This window comes from Dasypus novemcinctus, chromosome 23, assembly GCF_030445035.2.
Source record: "Dasypus novemcinctus isolate mDasNov1 chromosome 23, mDasNov1.1.hap2, whole genome shotgun sequence".
Lineage (NCBI taxonomy): Eukaryota > Metazoa > Chordata > Mammalia > Cingulata > Dasypodidae > Dasypus > Dasypus novemcinctus.
In genome coordinates, this window is record NC_080695.1 from 26,098,633 (window position 1) to 26,121,894 (window position 23,262).

Consider the following 23,262-nt stretch of genomic DNA (forward strand, 5'->3'; position numbering starts at 1 on the left):
CTAAATATAGTAGCTAAAACTACAAGTCTCTTAAGAAAACACATAGGAGCTTGGATTAATGACCTTTGAATTGGCATTATATTCCTAGAGATGACACAAACGCATAAACAACAAAAGAATAAACAAGATAAATTGTACTTCACCAAATTAACATTTGTGCTTCGAAGGATGCTATCAAAGAGTGAAATGAGAGTTTCCAGGAAGTTGGTATCACAGTAGGCAGGCAGGGAACAGCTCTCTCACAGAACGAATGGAGAGCCAAAAGGTGTCCAAGGGACCTTGTTTGGGGTCAGCACAACAGGACAGTGGTGCACAACTCTCAGAAGGGTAAGAGACAGAGAGAAAAAGAAACTAAAACAAAAAATATGAGTTACCAAATAACTGTGGCAGCCAGGAGTTTTCCCATCACCAGCCCTCAAAATTAAGACTGGATAAAACCCATGGCTCATGGCAGCTGACTGAGAGGGGAACAGATGTCTTCCTTCCTGTCAGTTGTTATAAGGGGAAAAGGAAAGGTGAGCCAGAAGGCTTCTTTTCAGTGAATTCAGCCAGCACAGCCTGTTTTGAATCTCAGCTCTGTCCAGACCAGAAACACAGAAAAGCAGAAGTGAAAGAAACACATCCACTGAAAGGTGCTATGATGAGTGCCATCAATTGGGCAGTGAGGGAATTGCAAAGAAATATCTGCTTTTTGGTCTCCCTTTAGTCCCACCCCTGGGAGAAAATTGCCCCATTAGTGAGTCTGTGGCCTGATTTTGATAGTGTAAGTTGGGCAATTTGGGAGAGTTAGAATAAGTGGAACCAAAAATCAAAGAAAAGTAAAGAAAAATCCAGAAAACTACATAATAGAGAGAAATTGAACAGAGTAAATTCACCAACATATTAAGATGCCAAGACATCTCCAAAAAATTCTAAGCCATATTAGGAAACAGGAAGAGATGGTCCAGCTAAAGTAATAAACAAAATACCCAGAAGAGATATAGGATTTAAGACAACTAACGAATCATAATCATAAATCTCTGAAGTCAGTTCCAAGAATTGAAGGAAAATATGACTAAAGAGTTAAAGGATGTTAAAAATGCACTTGGTGAACATAAAGAACAATTTGAAAACCTGCAAAATATCAGAGCTCATGGGAATGAAAGGCACAATGGATGACATTGAAAATACATTCATGGCACAAGAGCAGATTTGAATTGCTCAAAGAAGAATTCGGGATTCTGAGGATAGAACATCTGTATTTGAAAAGACAGGTGAACAGAAAGAGAAAAGAATGTAAGAAATGGAACAGCATCTCAGGGAATTTAATGACATAGCAGAAGGCAGAAACATACACATTGTCAGTGTCCCAGAAGGAGAAGAGAATAGAAAAGGGTAGAATTGAGGAAATAATGAACAAAATTTCCCAACACTTATGAAAAGCACAAACATCAATATCTAAGAATGACAGTGCACTCCAAACAGAATAAATCTGAATAGACCTATTCCAAGAGAATCACAATTCAGAATGAGAAATATCAGAGATGAAGAGAAGATTCTGAAAGTGGAAAGAGAAAAGCAAAGCATCGCATACAATGGAACCTCTATAAGACTAAATGCTGATCTCTTATCAGAAACCATGGAGTCAAGAAGGAAGTGGTACGATATGCTTAAGGTACTGGAAGAGACAAACTACTATCTGAGAATCCAGTATCTGGCAAAACTGTCCTTCAGAACTGAGGGTGAGTTTAAAGGCTTCACTGACAAAAATTGAGAGCATATGCTACAGGAAGACCAGAATTACAAGAGATTGTAAAGGGAGAGCTGCAGACTGAAAGGAAAAGTACAGATAAGAGGCTTGGAGACGAGTATAGAAATGAAGATTTTAGGAAGTATAAATTGAAGGGTAAAATGGCAGACAATAGCAAGGTATAACAACAGAAAGACAAAGAACCAAATGAATGAAGAAATACCTTTATAGTAAAAATTTTGAATGGCAATGATTTGAACTTCCCATTTAAAAGACAGACTGATAGGATGAATAAAAAATTATGAGCCAATCTTTGAACACATGTTGCATGAGGTCAAATTCTGTTTGTTGACCTAAAATCTGGTCAGGCCCTCCGTCACAGCCTGTGTTTTCAGTCATCAGGTAAGAGCATTTTCTTCTGTTTCTACTTTTGTTTTCCTAGTGGTTAGATTTACCAGGGGAAACCATCAATTAGTAAGTTTTCTATTATTGTGCTGCAGTGTTTCAATGCTATATGCATATCTGTTTCTAAAATTGGTTCTATCTTTTAATAAAATCTATGGTTTGTGTCTCTGTCTTCTAAAGTTGTAGTGATGGATACAAACTCTGTAAATATATTAAATGCTTTTTAGTGGTACACTTTAACTTGAGAGATTGCATGGTATGAGAATTCTATTTCAATAAAGCTGTTTCCAGAATAAAAAGAAGAAGAGGTTGAGGACATAGAGGCTTTAGCTGATGACCTTGAATTCTAGAGTGTACATTAGAAGGGTTTGGAAGTTCAAGAGAGGAGTGAAAATTGAGGCAGAGTAGGGATCTCCACATCCATATGTGGCGAGGTGCCTAGGGAAGGAGGAATTTCCTGCAAACTTGGAATATAAGGAACAACCATCACAGAAAGGCTGGTTCCATTCTAATTTTAGATTCTTTGAGACTGGCAAGTTTTAAAAGGTAACCAGGGATTTCTTGTTGATGGAGGGTGGGGTCATTCTCCCAGAAGCTAGTTGTCTTCTTCCCTTAAAATATATTCACATGAGCCTATAAAATAATTCAAGTTGGTATCAAAGTCCAAATCACCATTTTCACATACATTTCATTTCAAAAAGTAGCACGTGTGGAAAGAATAACCTAAAGAGGCATTTAATTTCCTATGAAATATGAGAGGAGGATTTTGGACTCAATGGTAGCAGACCATGACCCATTTCTCTTCACACCTAGGTCGTAAAATTTGCTTTTCTCTTTGAGACCCAGCTCTTATCACAAGCCTGTGGAGAGTGTTTAGCTGCTCCAGCCAGACTAGTCTTAATTAGCTCTAGCCAATAAAATATTCACAGAAAAAAGAAAGGTAACCTGGAAGAAATTTTCCTAATTATACTAAAAGTCACTCTTAATGAAACTGCAATGTAATAACCCACTGGAATAGCCCTTCCCTTATTAACTTTTTAAAACTTCTATTTCTGTCTTTTATGAATATTGAGGGGGAAGCATATGTGTCTCAGGTAACTGGGCTCCCATCTATATATGGGAAGTCCAGGGTTCAATTCCCAGGGCCTCCTGGTGGAGGCAAGCTGGCCCACATTTTGAGCTACCCCACAAAGAGTGCTGTCCTGGGTGGAGAGCTGGCCTGAGAACAGAGCTGACTTAGCAAGATGATACAATAAAAGGAGACACAGAGGAGAGTCAATAAGAGATGTAGCAGTCCAGAGAGAGGAGGTAGCAAAACAGAATGAGTTCCTCTCTTTCACTCTGGAAGGTCCCAGGGTCAGTTCCCCATGTCATCTACAGAGAAGACAAGTAGACAGAGAGGAACACACAGCAAATGGACACAGAGAGCAGAAAATGAGTGCACAACAATGAGGGGGGGAATAAATAAATATATCTTTAGTAAGTAAGAATAATTATGAGAGACTGATGGAACCCATGTCATGGCTGGAACTTGGCAAAAGTACAAAAATTGATGTACAAATAGTGAAACATTGCTACTAACAAAAGTCATTGATTTACTTTATGCTTTATATGTTGGGCCATACACTTTTATAAACTTTAATGAAATTTAACTTGGTCTATATCCAACATTGCATTAACATATAGAAGAATTCCATCACACCTAAAATGCCCCATGTTCCATCTGTTCTTATTCTCCCTTCCCCTAACTTTGGGGTCCAAGGTAACCACCAAGATTAACTCATTGGAGCATAAGATTCATAGTTACTTGCAACAACATTGAGGGCTTGACATACTGGCCTGTCTTCTCCTTAAGACTCTGCTCATGCTCTCAAGAGTCTCCCACCACTCTATTTGAGAGCATAGCAGGACTCTCCAGGATGGGAGTCCAACACCTTCCCACTCATTATGTGGATCTCCAACCACTGATACAACACACCATGAAAGGATCAACACTACACATTCCCTAGAAGCCTGCCCCAGCTGTGCCCTTTCTTGCATACCCCCCACATGCAGCACCCTAAGTAATCCTCCCCTGCCATATTTGGCAAAAGAACATTGCCAACATTGTAGTTTAAACCACATACCTGCAAATCTCCAGTTCCATGGACAGTCCAACCTACCCTCCTGCCCCCTCACAGACCAGCACCCCCAACCTAGTAACATCACTGCATCACAGTTGTGCCAGTCCACCACACAACTATGCAATTCCACCTTATCATAGCTTTTGTACATATGGGTTTTGACTCACAAACTTCTCCCTTTCTGTCTCCTGTAAACCTATCATCCAGACTCTAACTCTGTGAGTCTGCTCAATTTGCTTAGTTCATATCCGTGAGCTAATGTAATTTTGTCCTTCAGTGTCTGGCTTGCTTGACTCAACATGATTTCTTCAAGATTCATTCATGTTATTCAGTGTATTAATACTGCATTCCTTCTTACAGCTGAGTATTATTCCATTGTATGTATATACCAGAGTTTGTTTATCCGTTCATCGGTTGATGGACACTTGGGGTATTTCTAACTTTTGGCAATAGTGAATAATGCTGCTATGAACATTGGTGTGCATACATCTGTTCGTGTCACTGTTTTCAATTCTTTTGGGCATACACCGAGCCGTGAGATTACTGGACCATATGACAGTTTTCGAGAAATCCAAATATTATAGGCAGAACTGACAGCTTAGGAGTCTGGCTGGAATTTATGCTCCCTAATGTGACAGAGTTACTCAGTAGTGGTTTTCCTACACAAGTTCATCTGTACCTTCTATTGGAAGCTATAATTAGTAGTAGAGTTGATAGGTGTATGCCCAAAAGACTTACATTTTTGAGCTGTCCATGTGCCAGTTGGGCCCTGAATCTCAACAGTGTTGCACCACCTACTCTCCAGTTCATTGGACTTACCCAGGACATATAACAAGGAGATGATGATGTATAATGAGCATCTCAAGGAACAGAGAGTCTGCAGCTGCAAGCAAGATAGTCCCATCCATCTGCCCCATGGGATCTAAGGTCCCTCTCAGTTAGAATTGTAGTGGGCATCACTATCCCAGAATCCTCAGGATTGGGGAATACCCGATGGACTAGAGTAAAGTAATTGCTATTCTACTATAGACTTATTGTGACTCTAGCAATGGAAGAAGTTTTATCATTGATGTGGAGGCAATGACCACTGGAGGTTCTGAGAGGATGGAGAGGGAAAAATAGCTGCAATTTGGGAGCATTTTCAGACATTGCAATGACAGATACAGGTCATTATAAATCTTGTAATAAGTTACAAAAACAACAATATAAACTAAAATCCACATTTAGTGGCAATGCTCCAAAATGTTTTCATCAACTGTAACAAATGTATCACACTAATGAATGATGTTATTAAAGTCGAACAATGTGGGAGTGATATGAGTGGGGCATATGGGAATCCCCTCTTTATTTCATGTAACATTTATGTAATCTAAGCATCTTTGGCAAGTAAAAAATAAAAAAGTATGTTTAAAAATGCTATCCAGAGCAATCTAGAGATTCTCTAGCATCCCAGTAAAACTTCCAACAACATTTTTTCAGAAATGGAAATATTGATCTTCAAATTAACATAGAAATGCAAGGTACCAGAAATAGCCAAAATAATCTTGAAAAAGAACTATGTTGATAGAGTCACACTTTCTGATTTGAAAGCTCACGTCAATGCAACAGTAAACTAGTCAGTGTGGTACTGGCATAAGAATATACATACAGAGTGTGGAAGACTGATATTATTTTATGAATCCCAAAAAGAGAAAGATTATGTTTGTAAATGAATCTATTTCTCTGTGTGGTACCCTTCGGTTGCATTAAACTTAGCAGAGTGGATTTTTATTTAATTACCTGTAAAGATTGTTTTAGGGCTTTTTATTCCACTATGTCAGTGAGGTGTGACTCACATTTGACCTTGCCCCCTTGCTGGTTCTGATATAAACTCACTTTGTCCTCAGATGGACAGAGGAAATGCAACCCAGCAACCTGATTTTGTATCTGCAGTGTGTGAGAGGATAACTTAAGCATGAAACCCCAAGAGACTGGGCCCATGGAGAAGCTCAAGAGAAAACCTGCCCTGCTCTATGCCTGATAGCTTACAGGTGAATTTGGGAAGAGAGCAGAACAGGCAAGACGGACATGGAGGCCCAGAAAGAGGCAAGCTCTTTGCCAAATTGCAGCTGAATTTGGGAAGAAAGTGGTGCAGGTGAGTCTGAAAGACCTGATCCAACATCATATTAGATGATGAGTGAGAGAAAGCTTGAAGGGGAAGGCAGAGACGAGGCAGAGATTGCCCACCATCTTGCTTTAGCATGAGGCGGCTGACTTATTGGGACAGTACCTTTTATGGTACATCAAGTTGGACTTTTCACAAATTGGAACTGTGAACTGTGAGCTTTTACCCCAAATAAATATGCTTTATAAAAGCCAACACATTTCTGGGTCTTTGCGATGGTAGTCCATTGGCAAACTAAAGCCTAGACCAATGGAAAAGAATTGAAAGTTCAGAAAGAAACCCATACCTTCATGGCCAATTGATTTTTGATAGACTATTCAATGGGAAAAGAAGAGTCTTTTCAATGGGAAAAGAAAAGTCTTTTCAAAAAATAGTGCTGTGACAACTAGATAGCCAAATGCAAAAGAATAAATTTGGACCCCTACTTCATACCATATATAAAACATATCTTGGAATAGATCAATGATCTAAGTATGAGATCTAAAAGTATTAAAGCCTTAGCATATAACATAGGGGAAAATCTTCATGACTTTGGATTTGGCATTAATACATTCGGACAAATTAGAAGTCACCATAATTTTTAAAAGCCATTAATCTATTTTTTATCCCTATGCCCAGTGTTATATACATGGAATCATATAATATGCAGACTTTTGGCTCTGTCTTTTCATATAACAAAATGCATTTCGATTCATTCAAGTTGTTTGATTCAATAGTTCAGATTTTCTGTGTTGTTGTGTTCCAATTTATGGATTTTCTACAAACTGCTTGTTTATAAACCTTTGGTAATATGGTTGGGTTTTTCTAGGTTTTTAGAAATTATGAATAAGGGTGTTAGAAAAGTGGTGTATAGTTTTGTGCGTGTGAACAAAAGTTCTGCAGATTTCCCCTCTGTTCCTATAATTAAGCTTCAGTCTTAGGCTGCCACATTTTCCTAGAACCTGGGTAGGGAGGAGAGCAGTGGCAGTACACCTAACTCAGTTTTCCAGCCCCTCTGTCTCAGCTGTAGTTGTGGGTCCAGTTTGGATTTTGCCCATCATGCAGAAGTTGAGCTTTTGTTTTATCTTTTCCTCTTTCCACAGCTGCAGTGAATTTTCACCAGTTACCTAGGGGGGAGACTGTTTTTATTCTTTCCCCATTTGATTAAATGTTTTGTTCCACAAAGGGACATGGGGAAAACATTTCAGGCAATTTCATGTCTTTGGTTGCTGTTCTCTTCTGCCAGGTTTGTCAACAGACACTTTCTTATGACAATCTCTGATCTTTCCTGTGAGCTCCCATTTGGGTTTAAGGAGAAAGAGCCTTTAAGAGGGAGAGAACCTCCTCTGTCCAATTTTTGCAGTCCATAGGGGCTGTGCTCTGGCTGGTCAGTCCACCCTTAATCTTCACCAAATCGTGAACGATTCTAGCTGAATTCTTCTGTGAGTCTGGTTGCATCCACCCCAGGTAAGTGAGTCCTTGCATCTCTTTTCTCCCTGTAGGCTCCTGGTCATCTTAGACTGAGTCACTCGGTTTCTCTGTGACCATTTTCCAATGGATTTGAAAAAAAAGTCATGAATTTGGAATTAATTTGTTTTTCCGTTGTTGTGTTTAAGTATGGGAACAATGTTCTTTCCAGCTCTCTCTGTCCAAGAGAGAAACCTGAACTCACCTCCTATCCTTTACTGAGAAATTTGTTGTAGTTTGTTAAAACATGATGCTCCTGGTTCATCTTCTATATCCCCCTGCTCACCCTGGGAATCAACTACTTCTCCAAGGATTCCTGATTCCTTTAATTTAAAGGATATTTAGAAAGCAAGATCTGGGCACCAGATGTCCTCTTTCTATTGGGGTGTCAATGCTTCTTGGCCTTCTCAGCAGACAAAGGTTGGAAGTAATATAAGTACAGTAGCTCATGTATACATATACTTATATATTTATTTCTAAATCTGCCTGTATTTAAAAACCTGATTATATTTGTAAACCTCTGATTAAAATCCAACAATCATAAGGTTTATTCTAGATCTGCCCCTTTCCTTGATTGTAATTTCTTTCCCAACAATGAGAAAACTGGCTTTCCATATCTATAATATATTTCTTTACTCATTTAACCCAAGTTTTTATGCATAAAGTCATTTTAAAATTGCTAGCCCATTCTGTGTGAGAACTAAATTTACTAACTAGAATACAATAGCTATGCAGAGGAGTTTTTTTTGTTGTTGTTCTCAGCATCACCGTATCAAAATATTGTTTTCCCTAGTTACTCTCAGTACGTTCTTTCCTTTCCTACCCCTTTCATTGTGGTTGTTATTTCTTCGTAATAGATTTAGGTTCATTTTTTAAAGTTTGCATACTATTTTGGATTTCTCCTACAGTATGGTTGATATTTTTAGAGATGATGTAGATTTTCTTTCATTTTACTTTCATCAGAGTTATAAAATTCCATATTTTTCACCTCTTTGGTTTGACAGCACATATCCTCAGAGGTTATTTTCTCACTTCAACCAGAAAGTAAGTGGTGATTTTGCTTAATCCAGTCGTGATTGTCATCTGTTCTGACTCCCCAAGTATGTATTTGTTTTTGGGAGGGGGTGTGTATTTACCTAGTTTTTTTAAACCAAGCCTTACTGGTATCTGTCCCATTTCCTAATCGATATCTTAGTACACTTAATCTATAGACACTAAAAGAAGCCTTCTCTTTCTCTGTCTCCTTCATTGGACCTTGTCTCGGCTTGCCAGGCTTCTCTGACAATATCACCCAAAAGGTTGGCTTAACAACAGGAATTTATTGGCTCATGGTTCCAGAGGCTAGAAGTCCAAAATCAAGGCCTCAGGAAGGCCATGCTTTCTCCCCAAATTCTGTTTCAGTCCAGTGCTGGCTTGTTGCAATCCTTGGGATCCCTTGGCTTTTTCTCTGCCTCCTGTTGCGTGGTCATCTGTCTCCCTATGTCTGGGATCTCATTTTCTGCTGACTTGCCCCTTCTGTGTGGCCTTCTCTGCCTGTGTCCAAATTTCTCCTGGTAAGTCTGATAATGGACCCCAGGAGTACGAATTAAGGCCCACCCTGATTCCCTGGGACCATCCCTTAACTGAAAATAACACCCTATTTACACATGAGTTCACACCCACAGGAATGTAGATTAAGATTAAGAACATGTCTTTCATTGGGGACATAATTAACCCTATCACAGGTTTATTTCATTTATTCAGTTAGGTTACTCTTTTTTAAATTTTATATACAGTAAAATTCATGCTTCATAGTGTACATAGCTATGAGTTTTGAAAAATGCATAGAATTGTGGATCTTTCTCAGGACATAGAAAGGTTCTACAACACTCACTCTGCAAAAGAAAACCAAAAAATTCCCTTGAACTTTGGTCTTTTTATCCCTGTGCTGATTCCACACTGCATTAATTATTTTAGATTTATCACAAGGCCTAATATCTGAAGAGCATGTCTTATTTTGTTTTCTTTAATATAACTTGTGCATTCTTAGTCCTTGGCACTTTTTTGTGTATATGCATACAAAATTGGGTTTCTGTTCGGGATTGCATGGAATTGATAAATTGTCTAGCCATTTCTATAACCAATGTAAAGCACAGTTCTTATTGTTGGTTTAAATTGTTATCTTTGTATGGTGTGTTATGCACATTATCTTTTATCTCTATTGATTCTCTGTTGAGATGTTCTGTCTAATGGCGATAATGGTGTATTAAAGTCCTACACTATAATTGTAGAGGCTTCTATTCCTTCACTTAGGTTTTTCAGTGTTTGCCTCTCATATTTGGAGGTGCTCTGGTTAGGTGCATAAATGTTTATGATTGTTCTTTCTTCTTGAAAGATTACCTCTTTTACTAATATTTAGTGTTCATTTTTTTCTTTTACGTTAGTGTTGTGATTAAAGTTTATTTTGTCCAATATTAGTATAGCTACTCCTGCCATTTTTGGCTAATGTCTGCTGGTAAGAATGTTTTCTAGCCATTCACTTTCAACCTCCTTGAATCCCTTGGTCTAAGGAGGGCTTATTGTAGACAGCATATAGATGGGGCTTATTTCCTTACCCATTCTGCCAATCTGTGTCTCTGACAGGTGAGTTTAATCCATTAACCTTCAGTGTTATTATTCTGAAAGAATTACTTACATTAGCCTTATTTTCTTTGGATTTGTGTATGTCAGATGTTTTTATTTGTCTTTTTGTCATTTTAGTTGTTCTGACACATTCCTCCAACTCAGACTGTCCTGTTTTTTTTTTTTCCTCCTGCAGAACTCCCTTTAATATTTCTTGAAGTGTAGGTTTCTTATTGGCATACTCTCTTAGTTTCTGTTTATCTGTGAACATTTTGAACACTCTGTTGTTTTTGGATGTCAGCTTTACTGGATAGAGTATTCTTGGCTGGAAATGTTTTTCTTTCAGTACCTTGTTATGTCAGACCATTGCCTTCTAGCCTCCATGGTTTCAGATGAGAAATCAGCACTTAATTTTATTGAGCTTCCTTTTGTGTGAAAATTCAAATTCTAAAGATGATGAAAGTAAGTGTATTTTTCAAAATGATTTTTAGGAATCATTGAAATAATAAGTTCTACAAGTGCTCTAAAAATAATAAAATTACAGACCATAATTTCTAAATGGCAGTGTTTCTAAAGGCAGTGTTAAGAAACATGTTAAATGGCTAAGCTTTGAAGAACAGCAAGTAGCTAAAAATGTCTTAACTGAACACTTGAGATTAAAGCTCTCATCCAAATGAGTACAAATTACATTAAATTGGCAGTACTTGCCTCCTTTTAAGCTTCTTTAAATGCAGTTTCTTTTTCCTTTACTCTTTCCTTTACTTGCTACATAAACCTCTGTTTCAACTCTTCTTCCTCTCTCTGGCATTGATCATAGAACTCTTGTCTTTTGACTTCATAGATCTCTTGAAAACTAAACAGGGATTTTTATACTCTCATATTAATGTGTTAATATAAATAAACATGTACAAATATGTATATTTTTAATGTTATTTCCCACATAAGAACATTTAGCAATATACTCTCATGTGTAGCCATGCAATATATGGAAATTTCTATATCAGGAGATGTAAAAAGCAAGGTGCTCTATTTAATATGCATTGATACTAAAGTATGTAGAAGTATATATTAAAAATGGTAGAATTTTGAAACACATATATCAGTGAATTTTTGTTCCTATTCCCTTTCTATTATATCACACACTTTCACATCTTTAGATAATAAAATTTGGGGAAACCTCTAATTTATGAGACTATTTTCAAATTTTAAATAAAGCTAGTCGCCTTTCTAAATATCATTTAAAAGAGCCAGTTCAATTTTGGTTGTCTTCAAGGAGCCATAACTGATACATCTGTATTGTCGTGCACTGCCATACTTTGGCAGCATATATCCTCTTCCTCTTCAATGAGGCTAACCACATCTGCTCTCAGACTTTTCACTTACCTTTCATGATATTACATCACTGTTTTTCATCATTCCTCCTTCCAGCCCTTTTCAATATTCTTTGCCAATTTGGTGCAATTTTGCCAATCTTCTTTTCGAGTCTCTATTTTATATTTATATTTCATATAAATATATTTATATGGAATTTTATATTTCATAAAAAAATAGAACAAAATAATGTAGTTTTCTCTCAGACCTATGTTTCAACATATACTGAAATAAAAGAGACCTTGTATTAGGTTGCTCCTAAGAAATATCTCCATCTAAGTCATTAGATGATTGAAAACGTAAAAGTCAAGATGCAAGAAATATGATTATTCTCCTTTCCAATTCATTCCTTCTCATGGTTGTGGGGGGAATTCCAAATTATGCATTTCTTTGTCTTTGCAAGTTCCCCCACTCACCTGACTGGCTGGTTGTCTGCACCCACATCTGTGAAGCCCATTGTGTGGAGTTCGTAGCACCTGTAACGTTCATAGTGTCGAGTGTGGGTCTGTTCTTTCATGTCTCCCATATTTGTGCAAAGGAGAATATCCCAGAGTTTAACAAAGTCATGGTGATTTTCATTTTCCACTAGTGAGAAAAACAATGAAGTCGTAACACTCTTTATCAATCCCTGGCACTCAGTAATGAAGGCATGCATGAGAAACACATTTGAAATGACATATAGCTAACAATTTAATTTATTAATAGTTAATCTGTTAATAATTTTTAAAGTACAATTTTGGTTGCATTCTATATACCAATTATAAGTACAGTTCATTAATGGACCAGGAAATTTTCTTTGAATGTATAATCAAATGCATAAATGGGAAATAGAAAAAATAGTAAGTTATATTAGGATAGGTTGTTTTCATTTATAATTATCTTAGCATCTTACTAAATACACTCAGGATATATTACAGAGACCTAACAGAGTATGTAAGATAATTTCACTAAAGTGAATTTTGTTAATGCAAAGACCTTAACATCTGTGCATGTTTTAATTATCAAATTCTATTTATGCAACCCATATTTATGAGACTGCATTAGTCAATATTCGAAATTAATGAATAAATTCCTGTGACTTTCTCTCCTGTTTGTTGTGTCAAAAGACTAAGCACAAGAAATTATTGCATTGTATATGATATTGTGACTAAATTATATATATAGTTCATAAAAAGATGTCATTTTAAATGTTTCTTAAGTTCAAAATTTTCTAATGAGTTAATTTGTTTCATTTTCTTTTCTTCTTTTTTTAAAAAGATACATAGATCACAAAAAATGTTACATTAAAAAATGTAAGAGGTTCCCATATACCCCACCCCTACTGTCCCCCACTCCTCCCACATCAACAACCTCTTTCAATGCAATGAATTGTGGCACATTCACTGCTTTTCATGAGTACATTTTGAAACACTGCATGGATTACAGTTTTCATTGTAGTTTCCAGTCTTCCCCACTCCATTCAGTTGGTTAAGCCAGGAAATGTAACGTCCAGCATCTGTCCCTGCAATATAATTTAGGACAATTCCAAGTCCCAAAAATGCCCCACATCACATCTTTTCTTCCCTCTCCCTGCCCTCAGCAACTACTGTGGCCACTATCTCCACATCAATGACACAATCTCTTCATTGCTAGAGTCACAATAGCTTTATAGTAGAATGCCAGTAAGTCCACTCTAAATCATATTTTATTCCTCCATTCCATTGACCCTGGGATGGTGATGTTGACAGGTTAGCTCAGGGGATTCCTGCCTAGCACATAAGTTAATTTTTAAAACCAAAGAATCTGGAATCCAGTATGGGTAAAGATAATCTATTGTCCATTAATTAGCATTAAGGTATATGAACCAGACAGTTAATTATTAATACTTCTTTTTATAATATTACAACTCATCATAAAATGATATAATATAAATGTCAAGGGTCTAATTTACCTTTAGCCAAAGGTAAATTACACTTCTTTGGTTTAGAAATGGTTGCCCATTCTTTTTTCTAGAGACCAGTTAAAAATGCTTCATAAACTTCCTTGTCGCTCAAATGTAGCCTAAGCCTAAATTTGCTAAGGCAAACTTAGCATATAAATGCACTACCTCCCCCGCCCTAATTTCTGGGACAGGACTCAGGGGGATGAGCCTTCCTAGCACTGAGGGATTATTACCAGGAGGCAACTGCCAATGCATTTGGAAAAATACCTTGATCAAAAGGAGGAAATATTAAATGCAAATGAGCTTTTATGGCTAAGAGATCTCAAAGTGAGTTTTGAGGTCATTCCAGAGGCTATGCTTATGCACATCTCAGCAGGATCTCATTCATGGTCACAGTAAACAGTGCCTCAAACACTGGAGTTTCTGAAGGCTCTAGAGACATCTAAACATTATAGACAGGGCAGATAATCTCAGGAATTCAGCACTCTGTCAGTGGGTCTTACTTTGGAATACATGTTCCCAATGTAAAGGGTTAGACTCATTTATAATTTCCCTCCACATGGCTATTCTGCCTCTTTTATTTGAACCTATAATTAGCACTATACTCATTAAATACATGTTCCAGAGACTTAAATCTTTGGTTTGTTCATATGCCTTTTGAGCCCTGAATCTCAGCAGAATTGGAACACCTACTCTTCAGTTCATTGGACTTGCCCAGGACTACTAACAAAAGGAAGATGATGGAAAACACCCATCCCAAAATATAGAAAGTATCCACAATTGCAAGGAAGACAGTTCCATCCATTTGGCCCTCTCAATCAGAATCAGAGTGGGCATCACATCCTAAAATCCTCAAGAGTGATGAATGAACAAACCAAAGAGGGCAATGCAACTATGGGTGGATGTAGACTTATTATTACACTAAAAATGGAAGAATTTGTAACATTCATATAAAAGCAGTAACAACCAGAGGTTCTGAGGAGAGGGAGAGGGAAGCATAGGTGTCAAATGGGGCACTTTTGGTACTTTGGAATTGTCCTGCATGACATTGCAATGACAGGTAAAGGCCATTATACATGTTGTCCTAACCTGTAAAATTGTGCTGTGGAAAGTTTAAAGTATATTGAAAACTATAAGCCATGGTTAGTAGCAATGCTTCAATATGTTTTCATCAATTGTAACAAGTGTATCACAATAATATGACTTTGTTAATGAGGGAAGTGAGAGTGGGGAGAGGGTGGGGTATGTGGGAGCCCCTTATATTTTTACATAACATTTGTATAATCTAAAACTTCCTTAAGAATAAAAATTAAAAGAATACTTTATAAATTATGTAGCAATTAGTTTATTCAGCATGGTTAAACACCAGTATTTATGCTCCAATTTGGCTGAAAGTTCCTTTTGTTCAAAATCTTTCCCAATCATCTGGATGTCATGGTTTACGCACACAAAGAGAGAAAATACGCACATGGCACGTTGGGCTTAAAGAGGCCGTCCTACCCAGCCTCTGTGCATTGTAGCTTAAAGCAGCATCCAGAAAACCCTGATGAAAATGAATCATGGTCAAATAAATATTAGCACATTTGAAAACCAATTTGTGCTCCTAGTAGTAATTTAATTTGCAGTTTAGCAAGAGTTACTAAAATTAACTTAAGCTAAAGTCCTTTTCTGAGACTGTGAGGTGACAAGCATGGTATATTATTATAATTGTTTCTGAGCCTGCTCACATTCATCACACAGTACCTTGTAAGACTCCCCAGGGGTACTGGCAGCCTCTGAACATGCTTTTTCCTACTTTTACTTCATCCATACTCCCGACCACCGGAAAGGGTAAAAGTCTCTGGAAAGAAACAATGGCATCAATGCATTCCTTAGTACCAATACGGCTTACTATGTTATTCTTATTACTGTTATGGAAATAGGAAATAGGAATATCATACGAAATGTACTCAAAAAGACATCTGCTCTGCCTCACAGATGACTAGGCAGCGATTATGAGCTAACTGATTTCTACACTCATTAATATCAGGCCATACACACACATGAAAATTACCTACTGAACAGAGCTTAAAGCAAGGCATCCTGCTATGGGGAATATAAAGAGGAGAAATTTTTAGTAGATATATCATTACTCTTCTGTTATCTTTCTCCTCAAAAACAAAGGTAATGTTTAAGGAATATGAAACAAACAAACAAAAAGAAATAAAAAAAAGTATGGGAGCCCCACGTACACCCCACCCGCTCCTGCAGCATCCACAACCTCTTTCACCGCTGTGGCACGGTCGTTATTTGCTGAATGCATTTTGGAGCGCTGCTGCACCACATGGATTGTGGTTTGCACTCTCCTCGGGTACTTTCGGTGGGTTGTGGTGGCATGTATTGGTGTCCCGCGTCTGTCCCTGCGGTATCCTTTGGGGCACCTCTGGGTCCCGGGGGTGCCCCCACGTCGCGTCTCCTCTTCCCTTTCCTGCCCGCGGTGGCTGCCGTGGCCACTCTCTCAGGATCGATGCTGCGGTTTCTTCCGTTACTGGTCACGGTGGTTCCATGGCGGAGTACCAGTAAGGGGAGCCACATTTTATTCCTATTTTTTCCTTATGTCCTACTAAGTCTGGTTTCTGAAACTATCTCTAGATATTATAATACAAATGTTGGGATCAGTCTTCTTTTATTCAACAAATATTTAATGATCCTGTAGTATGTATATGCGCTATAATAGACTAGGATTAGAAAGACAAACAAGGAAAGTCCCTGCCTGATTTTTCTCCAAGCACACGTATGTAGTATAGCAGAGTGGTTTTGGAATCAGACAGGCTTGAGGTTGGGTCCCAGCTGTGTGACCCTGTGCAAAGTATTTAACCAATTTGTGCCTCATTTCCGTAATCCATAAAGTGAAGAAAGTAAGAGTACCTAACTCATTTAATACATATTTGCTGAACACCTGCTATAAAAAGAAAGGAATGATGTGTACTCTAGAATCGAGTGAAAACTGTACCATATAACTCCCAGTGAAATCTAAATGCAATTTAGAGCATTAAGAGTCAGGTGGAGTCTGGAGAATGAGGTGCAACCCAAGCTGGATGTGGGAAGATGATGAGCAAAGCAGGGAGGCAGACCTTAGGTAAGCAGAAAGCTTTGAATAGGATACAGAAGCAGAAATAGGCAAGATCTGCCATGGTCTGCCTGAAGTTAAACAGGTTCATCTACCTGAATAGGAGGGTTGATATAAAGGAAATGTCTAAGTTTAAAATTAGTAAACATTGCATTAAATATTTATATTTAGTAATTAACAGCAAAATATAAAAAGAATTATATACCATGTCCAAGTGGGGTTTGTTCCAGGAATGCAAGGTTGCTTTAGTATCAAAAGTTCATTAATGTAATATATTATACAAAAAGAATAAGAAGAAACAAACAAAATCATATAACCATCTCTATCAATGCAGAAAAAGCATTTGACAAAATCTGAAATGCTTTCATGATAAAAAACACTCAACAAACTAGGAATAGAAGGGAACTTCCTCAACCTGATTAAAGACATGTCCAGAAAAAATCTACAGCTAATATCAGAGTTAATGGTGAAAAGACAGAATGCTTTTCCTCCTAAAATTAAAAACAATAACAAGTATATTAACTTTCAGTATTTCTGTTTAACATTGCACTTGATGTTCTAGCCAGGGCAAGTAGGTGAGGGAAAGAAAAGAAGTCAAATTAACTCCATTCACAGATGACATGGTGTTTTTCATAGGAAACTCTAAGGAATTCATGAAAAATTATTAGCACTAATGAATGAATTCAGCATGGTTGCAGGATACAAGATCAATACACACAGACACACACACAGTTGTATTTCTATACATTTACAACGAACAATCCAAAAGTAATATTAAGAAAGCAATTCTACTTACAATAGCATAAAAATAATAAAATACTTAGAAATCAATTTGACAGAAGTGCAAAATTGATATTCTGAAAACTACGTAAAATTGTCAAAAGGAATTTTCAGAGATCTTAATAATTGGGAAACATTCCCTCTCCATGAATCAGAGACTTAATATGTTTTAAGATGGCAATACTCCCCAAACTAATCTACACATTCAACAGAATCCCTATTAGACTGTCAACAGACTTCTTTGTAGAAACTGACAAGCTGATTCTAAAATTCATATGGAATTGCAAAAGATCCAGGATGGCTGAAACAATCTTGAAAAAGAAGGAAAAGGTGAAGGACTTGTACTTTCTGATTTCAAAACCAACTACAAAGCAACTGTAATCAGACTGGTATGGTATAGGTACAAAGACAGACATCCATATCATTGGACTAGAATTGAGAATCTAGAACAATAGATCAAAACCATTCAATGGTGGAAAGAATAGTCTTTTGAACAAATGGTGCTCAGACAACTGGAGAGCCCCATGCAAAAGAATGATATTGGATCTTTAGCACACATGATATACAAAAATTAACTCAAAATATACCAAAAACCTAAACATAAGAACTAAAATGATAAAACTTAGAAGAAAATCAGAATGAATTTTCATGATTTTGGATTTGAAAATGGATTCTTAGGTATGACATCAAAACACAACAACAAATCAGATAAATTGGACTTTATAAAAATGTAAAACTTTTGTGTTTCAAAGGATGCTGTATTAATCTGCCAAAGGGGAGCTGATGCAAAATACCAGAAATTGTTAGGTTTTCAAAAGGGTATTTATTTGGATTAGGGGCTTACAGATACCAGGCCATAAAGCATAAGTTACTTCATTCACCACAGTCTATTTTCACATGTTGGAGCAAGATGGCTGCCAATGACTGTGAGGGTTCAGTTGTCCTGGGTTCCTTCCTTCCAGGGTCTTGTTTATCTCTAGGATCAAGGTTCCTTTCTTCCCAGGGCTTGCATCTTCCTGGACTTCCTTGTCTTTCTTCCTGAGGCTGGCTTGTCTTTCCTCTGTGAGCTTATTTCCTGGGGCTCCAGTTTAAGGCTTCAGCATCAAATTCCAACATCAAAACTCCGGCATCAAAGACCATTCCAACTCTGTCCTTTGCCATGTCTTTTATCATGAGTCCCCACACATCGAGGGGTGGAGACCCAACACCCTAATGATGTGGCCCAATCAAACCCTAATCATAACTTAATCATGCCCAGGTACAGACCAGATTACAAACATAATCCAATATCTGTTTTTGTAATTCATACCCATATCAAACTGTTACAGACATGATTAAGAAAGTGAAAAAGACAATCTACAGAATGAGAGAAAAGATTTTCAAAACATACCTGATATATATGAGATATATATGTATATATCACATAGTATATAAATAACTCTTACAACTCAGAAATAAAAAGCCAAAAATTCAATGAAAAAGACATAGGGAAAGGATCTCAATAGATCCTTCTCCAAGAAAGATATAAAAATAGCAAATTGACACATGGAAACATGCTCAAAATCATTATTTTGTTATGAAAATGCAAATCCCAACCAAAATGAGATATCATTTTATGCACACTAGGATGGCTAGAATCAAAATGTCACATAATGACAAGTGTTGACAAGGATATGAAGAAATCAGAACTCTCATAATGATGCAGGTGTTTTGTAAAACTGTCTCAGGTCCTCAAACAATTAACCCAGAGTTACCATATGACCCAGATATGCCACTTGTAGGCATATACCCAAGAGAAATGAAAACATGTCCACAAAAAACATGCACATGAATGTTTATCACAGCATTATTCATAACAGTCAAAAGAGAGAAACAACTGAAATGTCTATGAACTGATGATTGCATCAGCAATATTTGGCATCTCCATACATGGAATATTATTTGGCCAGTAAAGAATGAAGTATTTTTACATGTGACCATATGAATAAACCTTGAAAATACAGTAAGTGAAAGAAATCTGTCACAAAAAATATGCATTACATGTGGTTGTTTGAAGCTGTATGTATCTCACAAAAATGTGTGAAACTTCATCCATTCCCATGAGTATGAACCTTCAAACGCAGAGTGAAATTCAGACAGAAAGAGAGAAAAAAATGGAAGTAAGAAGCTGAGAGTCAACAGAACCCAGAAGAGAATTCAGAAGCCAGGAGAGGCCGCCATGTGTCGTGCAATGTGACAGAGGAGGCAAGGACCCAGGCTGGCTGGCAGCCAGCCCCAGAATGCTGGTCTTCAGGAAGAAAGCATCACCTTGATGACAACTTGATTGGGACTTTCTGGGCCTCAAATCTGTGAGCCATTAAATTCCCATTGTTTATGTCTTCTCTTTGAAAGGAATTTACTTTAGCAGTCTAGAAAACTAATACCTAATATGATTTCATTCATCTTAAATGTAAAGAACAGGAAAATCTATAGAGAGACAGATTAGTCATTGCCTAGGACTGATGGGAGTGCAGAGGGCTAGAAAGGTGGAATAGCTAAAAGCTATGGGGTTTCTTTTTGAGATGATGAAAATGTAAAATTAATTGTGATGATGGTTGCTCATATATGAGAATATACTAAAAACCATTGAACTGTACACTTTAAATGGATTCATTTGGTGAATGAACTCTATCTGAAAAAAGCCATTAAAAAGGAATTGATTCTCAGTGAAATTTTTGTCAATATTAGGAAAATAAAACGTTTCCCATTCTAGACTTTGAAAAAAAATTACCTTGTTTTTGGTGACACTATGTTACTAATATTGTTATTTATAAACTATATTTTCATTTCCACGTGTAAAATATAACTAATATTCAACAGTTAGAACCTTACATTCATTGATGCATTCGTTTGAACAGTAGTTTCACCACCTATTGAGAACTGGTGTATTTCGATGACATTGCTGCCCAATTCTCTCATTATCTTACTCTGAAACATCTATAAATCATTTTTAAATATTATATCTGATTTTGCAATCATTGGTATAATGTTGACCTATTAAGAAGGAAGTCAAACAAAATCTCATTTTAGAGAGAATTTGTTGTCCATCCTTTAGTTTTTACAGTCAAAGCCTTATCATCTCTGACAATTAATTTTATAATTAGATAATCACTGGCTGCCATTCTTAGAAATACCTTCCTTCAAAATTGCTTTCCAAAATATCAATGCTTTTTTTGTATGTCAAAAACCACAGATTTATTAGAACTTCTTATGCATATGCATTTTAGATTCTGTAAGAAGTACAAAGGAGAGTTATATACCACAAAATATAATACAGTAATGCCGGCATTTATAATTACTCAGATGGTTACCTTTACCAGAGGCCTTTATTTCTTATGCAATTTCTAATTACTGTCTAATTTCCTTTCCTTTCAGTCAGAAAAACTCCCTTTAGGATTGCTTGTGTGGCATGACTCATGGTGATGAACTCCCTCAGCTTTTGTTTATCTGGGAATGTCTTAATATCTACCTCAAGTTTGAAAAACAGTCTCTCTGAACATAAAATTCCTGTTAGGCAATTGTTTCCTTTCAGCACTTTAAATATTTCATCCCTCTGCCTTCAGTCCTCCATGCTTTTTGGTGAGAAACTGGCCCTTGATCTTATTAGGACTCCCTTGTACATAACTCAGTTTTCAGTAGGACTTTACAGGACTCTTGTTCTTAACATTCAATAGTTTGACTATCGTGTGTCTGGATCTATTTCCTACTTTATCCTGTTTGGGGTGTATTGAACTTCTTGAATTTGTATAATCATATTGTTCACAAAATGTATGAAGTTTTCTGCCATTATTTCTTTGAATATTCTTTCTGCCCTTTTCTCTCTTTCTTCTCCTTTTGGGATCCCCGTAATGCATATATTGGCGTGTCTGACGGTATCCCAAAGGTCTCTTAGGCTCTGTTCTGTTTTTTCAATTCTTTCATCTTTCTGTTTCTCACTCTCGATCATTTCAACTGTCTTGTCTTTGATATCACTCACTGTTTTTGAGATCTCTTCTTCCAGCTCTGATCTCCTCTTAAAACCCTCCAGGGAAATTTTCGTTTCAGTTATTATGATCTTCAACTCCAGTAGTTCTGATTGGTTCCTTTGAAAATCTTTTATCTCTTTACTGATATTCTCATATTGTTCATTGTTTTCTAGATATCCTTTAGTTATTTTTTATACTATCTCTTTGAACATACTTAGAATCATTTAAAAAAAATCTTTGCCTACTATGTCCAACATCTTGTCCTCTTCATTGATGGTTTTGTTTTTTTGTCTCATTCCTTCAGATAGGCCTTAATTTCCCGTTTCTTTTTCTTGTAATCTTTTGTAACACATTATTAACTCTGGGCTATAGTATCTGAGCTGTCTGAGCCTTTAATTTGTCTCCAATTCTTGATAAGGACATATTTCCTTGAGTGCCTGGAGTAAGACCAGGTAAATCTGGACAGTGGTTCTTATTTTCTCTGCCTCTGGGTACAGCTTCTCCACCAATTCCAAAGAGTACCAGATGGTTTTGCTTTACCTCAAAAATGATTTTCTTACTTTATATCTGTGCTTCGGACTATGTTCCATAGCAATAAAAACTGCTACAAGTGGGGATAGTGAGAATCCAAAGGTCGGCTAAAATTTCTAGCAGATTCAACAAGTCTTTTGATACTCAGTTGAGTTATATCTAACAAGCTTGTTCAATCTACAGCTGTGGGGTCTTTTGCAGCCATGGCAGCTCCACAGCCTTTGACTATGGCTCCACAGTTCCCTCCAACAGCCGGCTCCCCCTAGTCTGTGGCAGAAACCATGTTGTCCCCATCAGCGCTCTTTGAAAGTTTTTTATCAGAATTTAGGTTTGGAGATGTCAGTTTTTTTCTTCTTCTCAAGCTCTCTTACACTTGCACCATATCATAAGTAAATAAAATGTCAGCAGTAGGGTGAGGTATTCTAACTCATTAACAATTTCATTTCTTATTAAACTGTGTGCCAGAAAGTCAAAATGAGAGCTCTTTTCTCAAAACTGTAGAACAATGAAATTTGTCCTTCTACCTGTCATTCATGCATGTCCCCTTGTTCCAATAAATCCTTCTTAGTCAATGCCCCATTTTCATAAACCTAGGTGTACTTGTAAGTGGATTTGCTTTTTTTCACAGAGACTCCCTAAAAGAAAAAAAAGTACTGGTTGGGGGCAAAATACACCAAATGTAAGATAAGGAATATAATTGGTAGTAATATTTTGATGATGCTCTTGTATAGTTTGTAACAAATGTTTCATACCAGTGCAAAGAGTTGGTGGAGGGGTGATGTATGAGACCCCTGTGTGATGTTAGGTATGTTTATTTTGTAAGTTCACAATTTTTACTATACACTTTTTGTTTATGTGTGTTCATGTATGAATGATATACTTCAATTGAAAAAAAAGCCAAAAAAATTAAAAGGTGAAAAAAATATATATAGTCTGTTTCTTGGTACCATACTTTAAAGGCTGAATTTGTGTGTTTTTGTGGGTATCTATTTTTTTTGCATGCGTGTGCACAGCACCTTTTAAAGAAATATGTAGATAATTCCTTTTTACACATGAACATATTATATATTTGAGGTTG

General features: G+C 36.8%; 1 protein-coding gene across 2 annotated transcripts in view; it reads right to left on the reverse strand.

The window, feature by feature from the left end:
• Positions 1 to 15,569, reverse strand: part of LOC139437447 (septin-14-like) — a 104,543-nt gene extending 88,974 nt beyond the window's left edge. The window contains exons 1-3 of one of the 2 annotated variants that reach the window (XM_071211480.1): positions 15,504 to 15,569; positions 12,256 to 12,424; positions 11,064 to 11,321 (exon numbers count right to left, since the gene is read on the reverse strand). In XM_071211480.1, coding sequence (XP_071067581.1) covers positions 11,234 to 11,321; positions 12,256 to 12,424; positions 15,504 to 15,543 — 297 coding nt within the window. In that variant the 5' untranslated portion in view covers positions 15,544 to 15,569 and the 3' untranslated portion in view covers positions 11,064 to 11,233. Of the gene's footprint in view, positions 1 to 11,063; positions 11,322 to 12,255; positions 12,425 to 15,503 lie in introns of those variants that run through there. The other variant, XR_011647249.1, reaches the window with a different exon arrangement.
• Between the last annotated feature and the right edge of the window lie 7,693 nt (positions 15,570 to 23,262).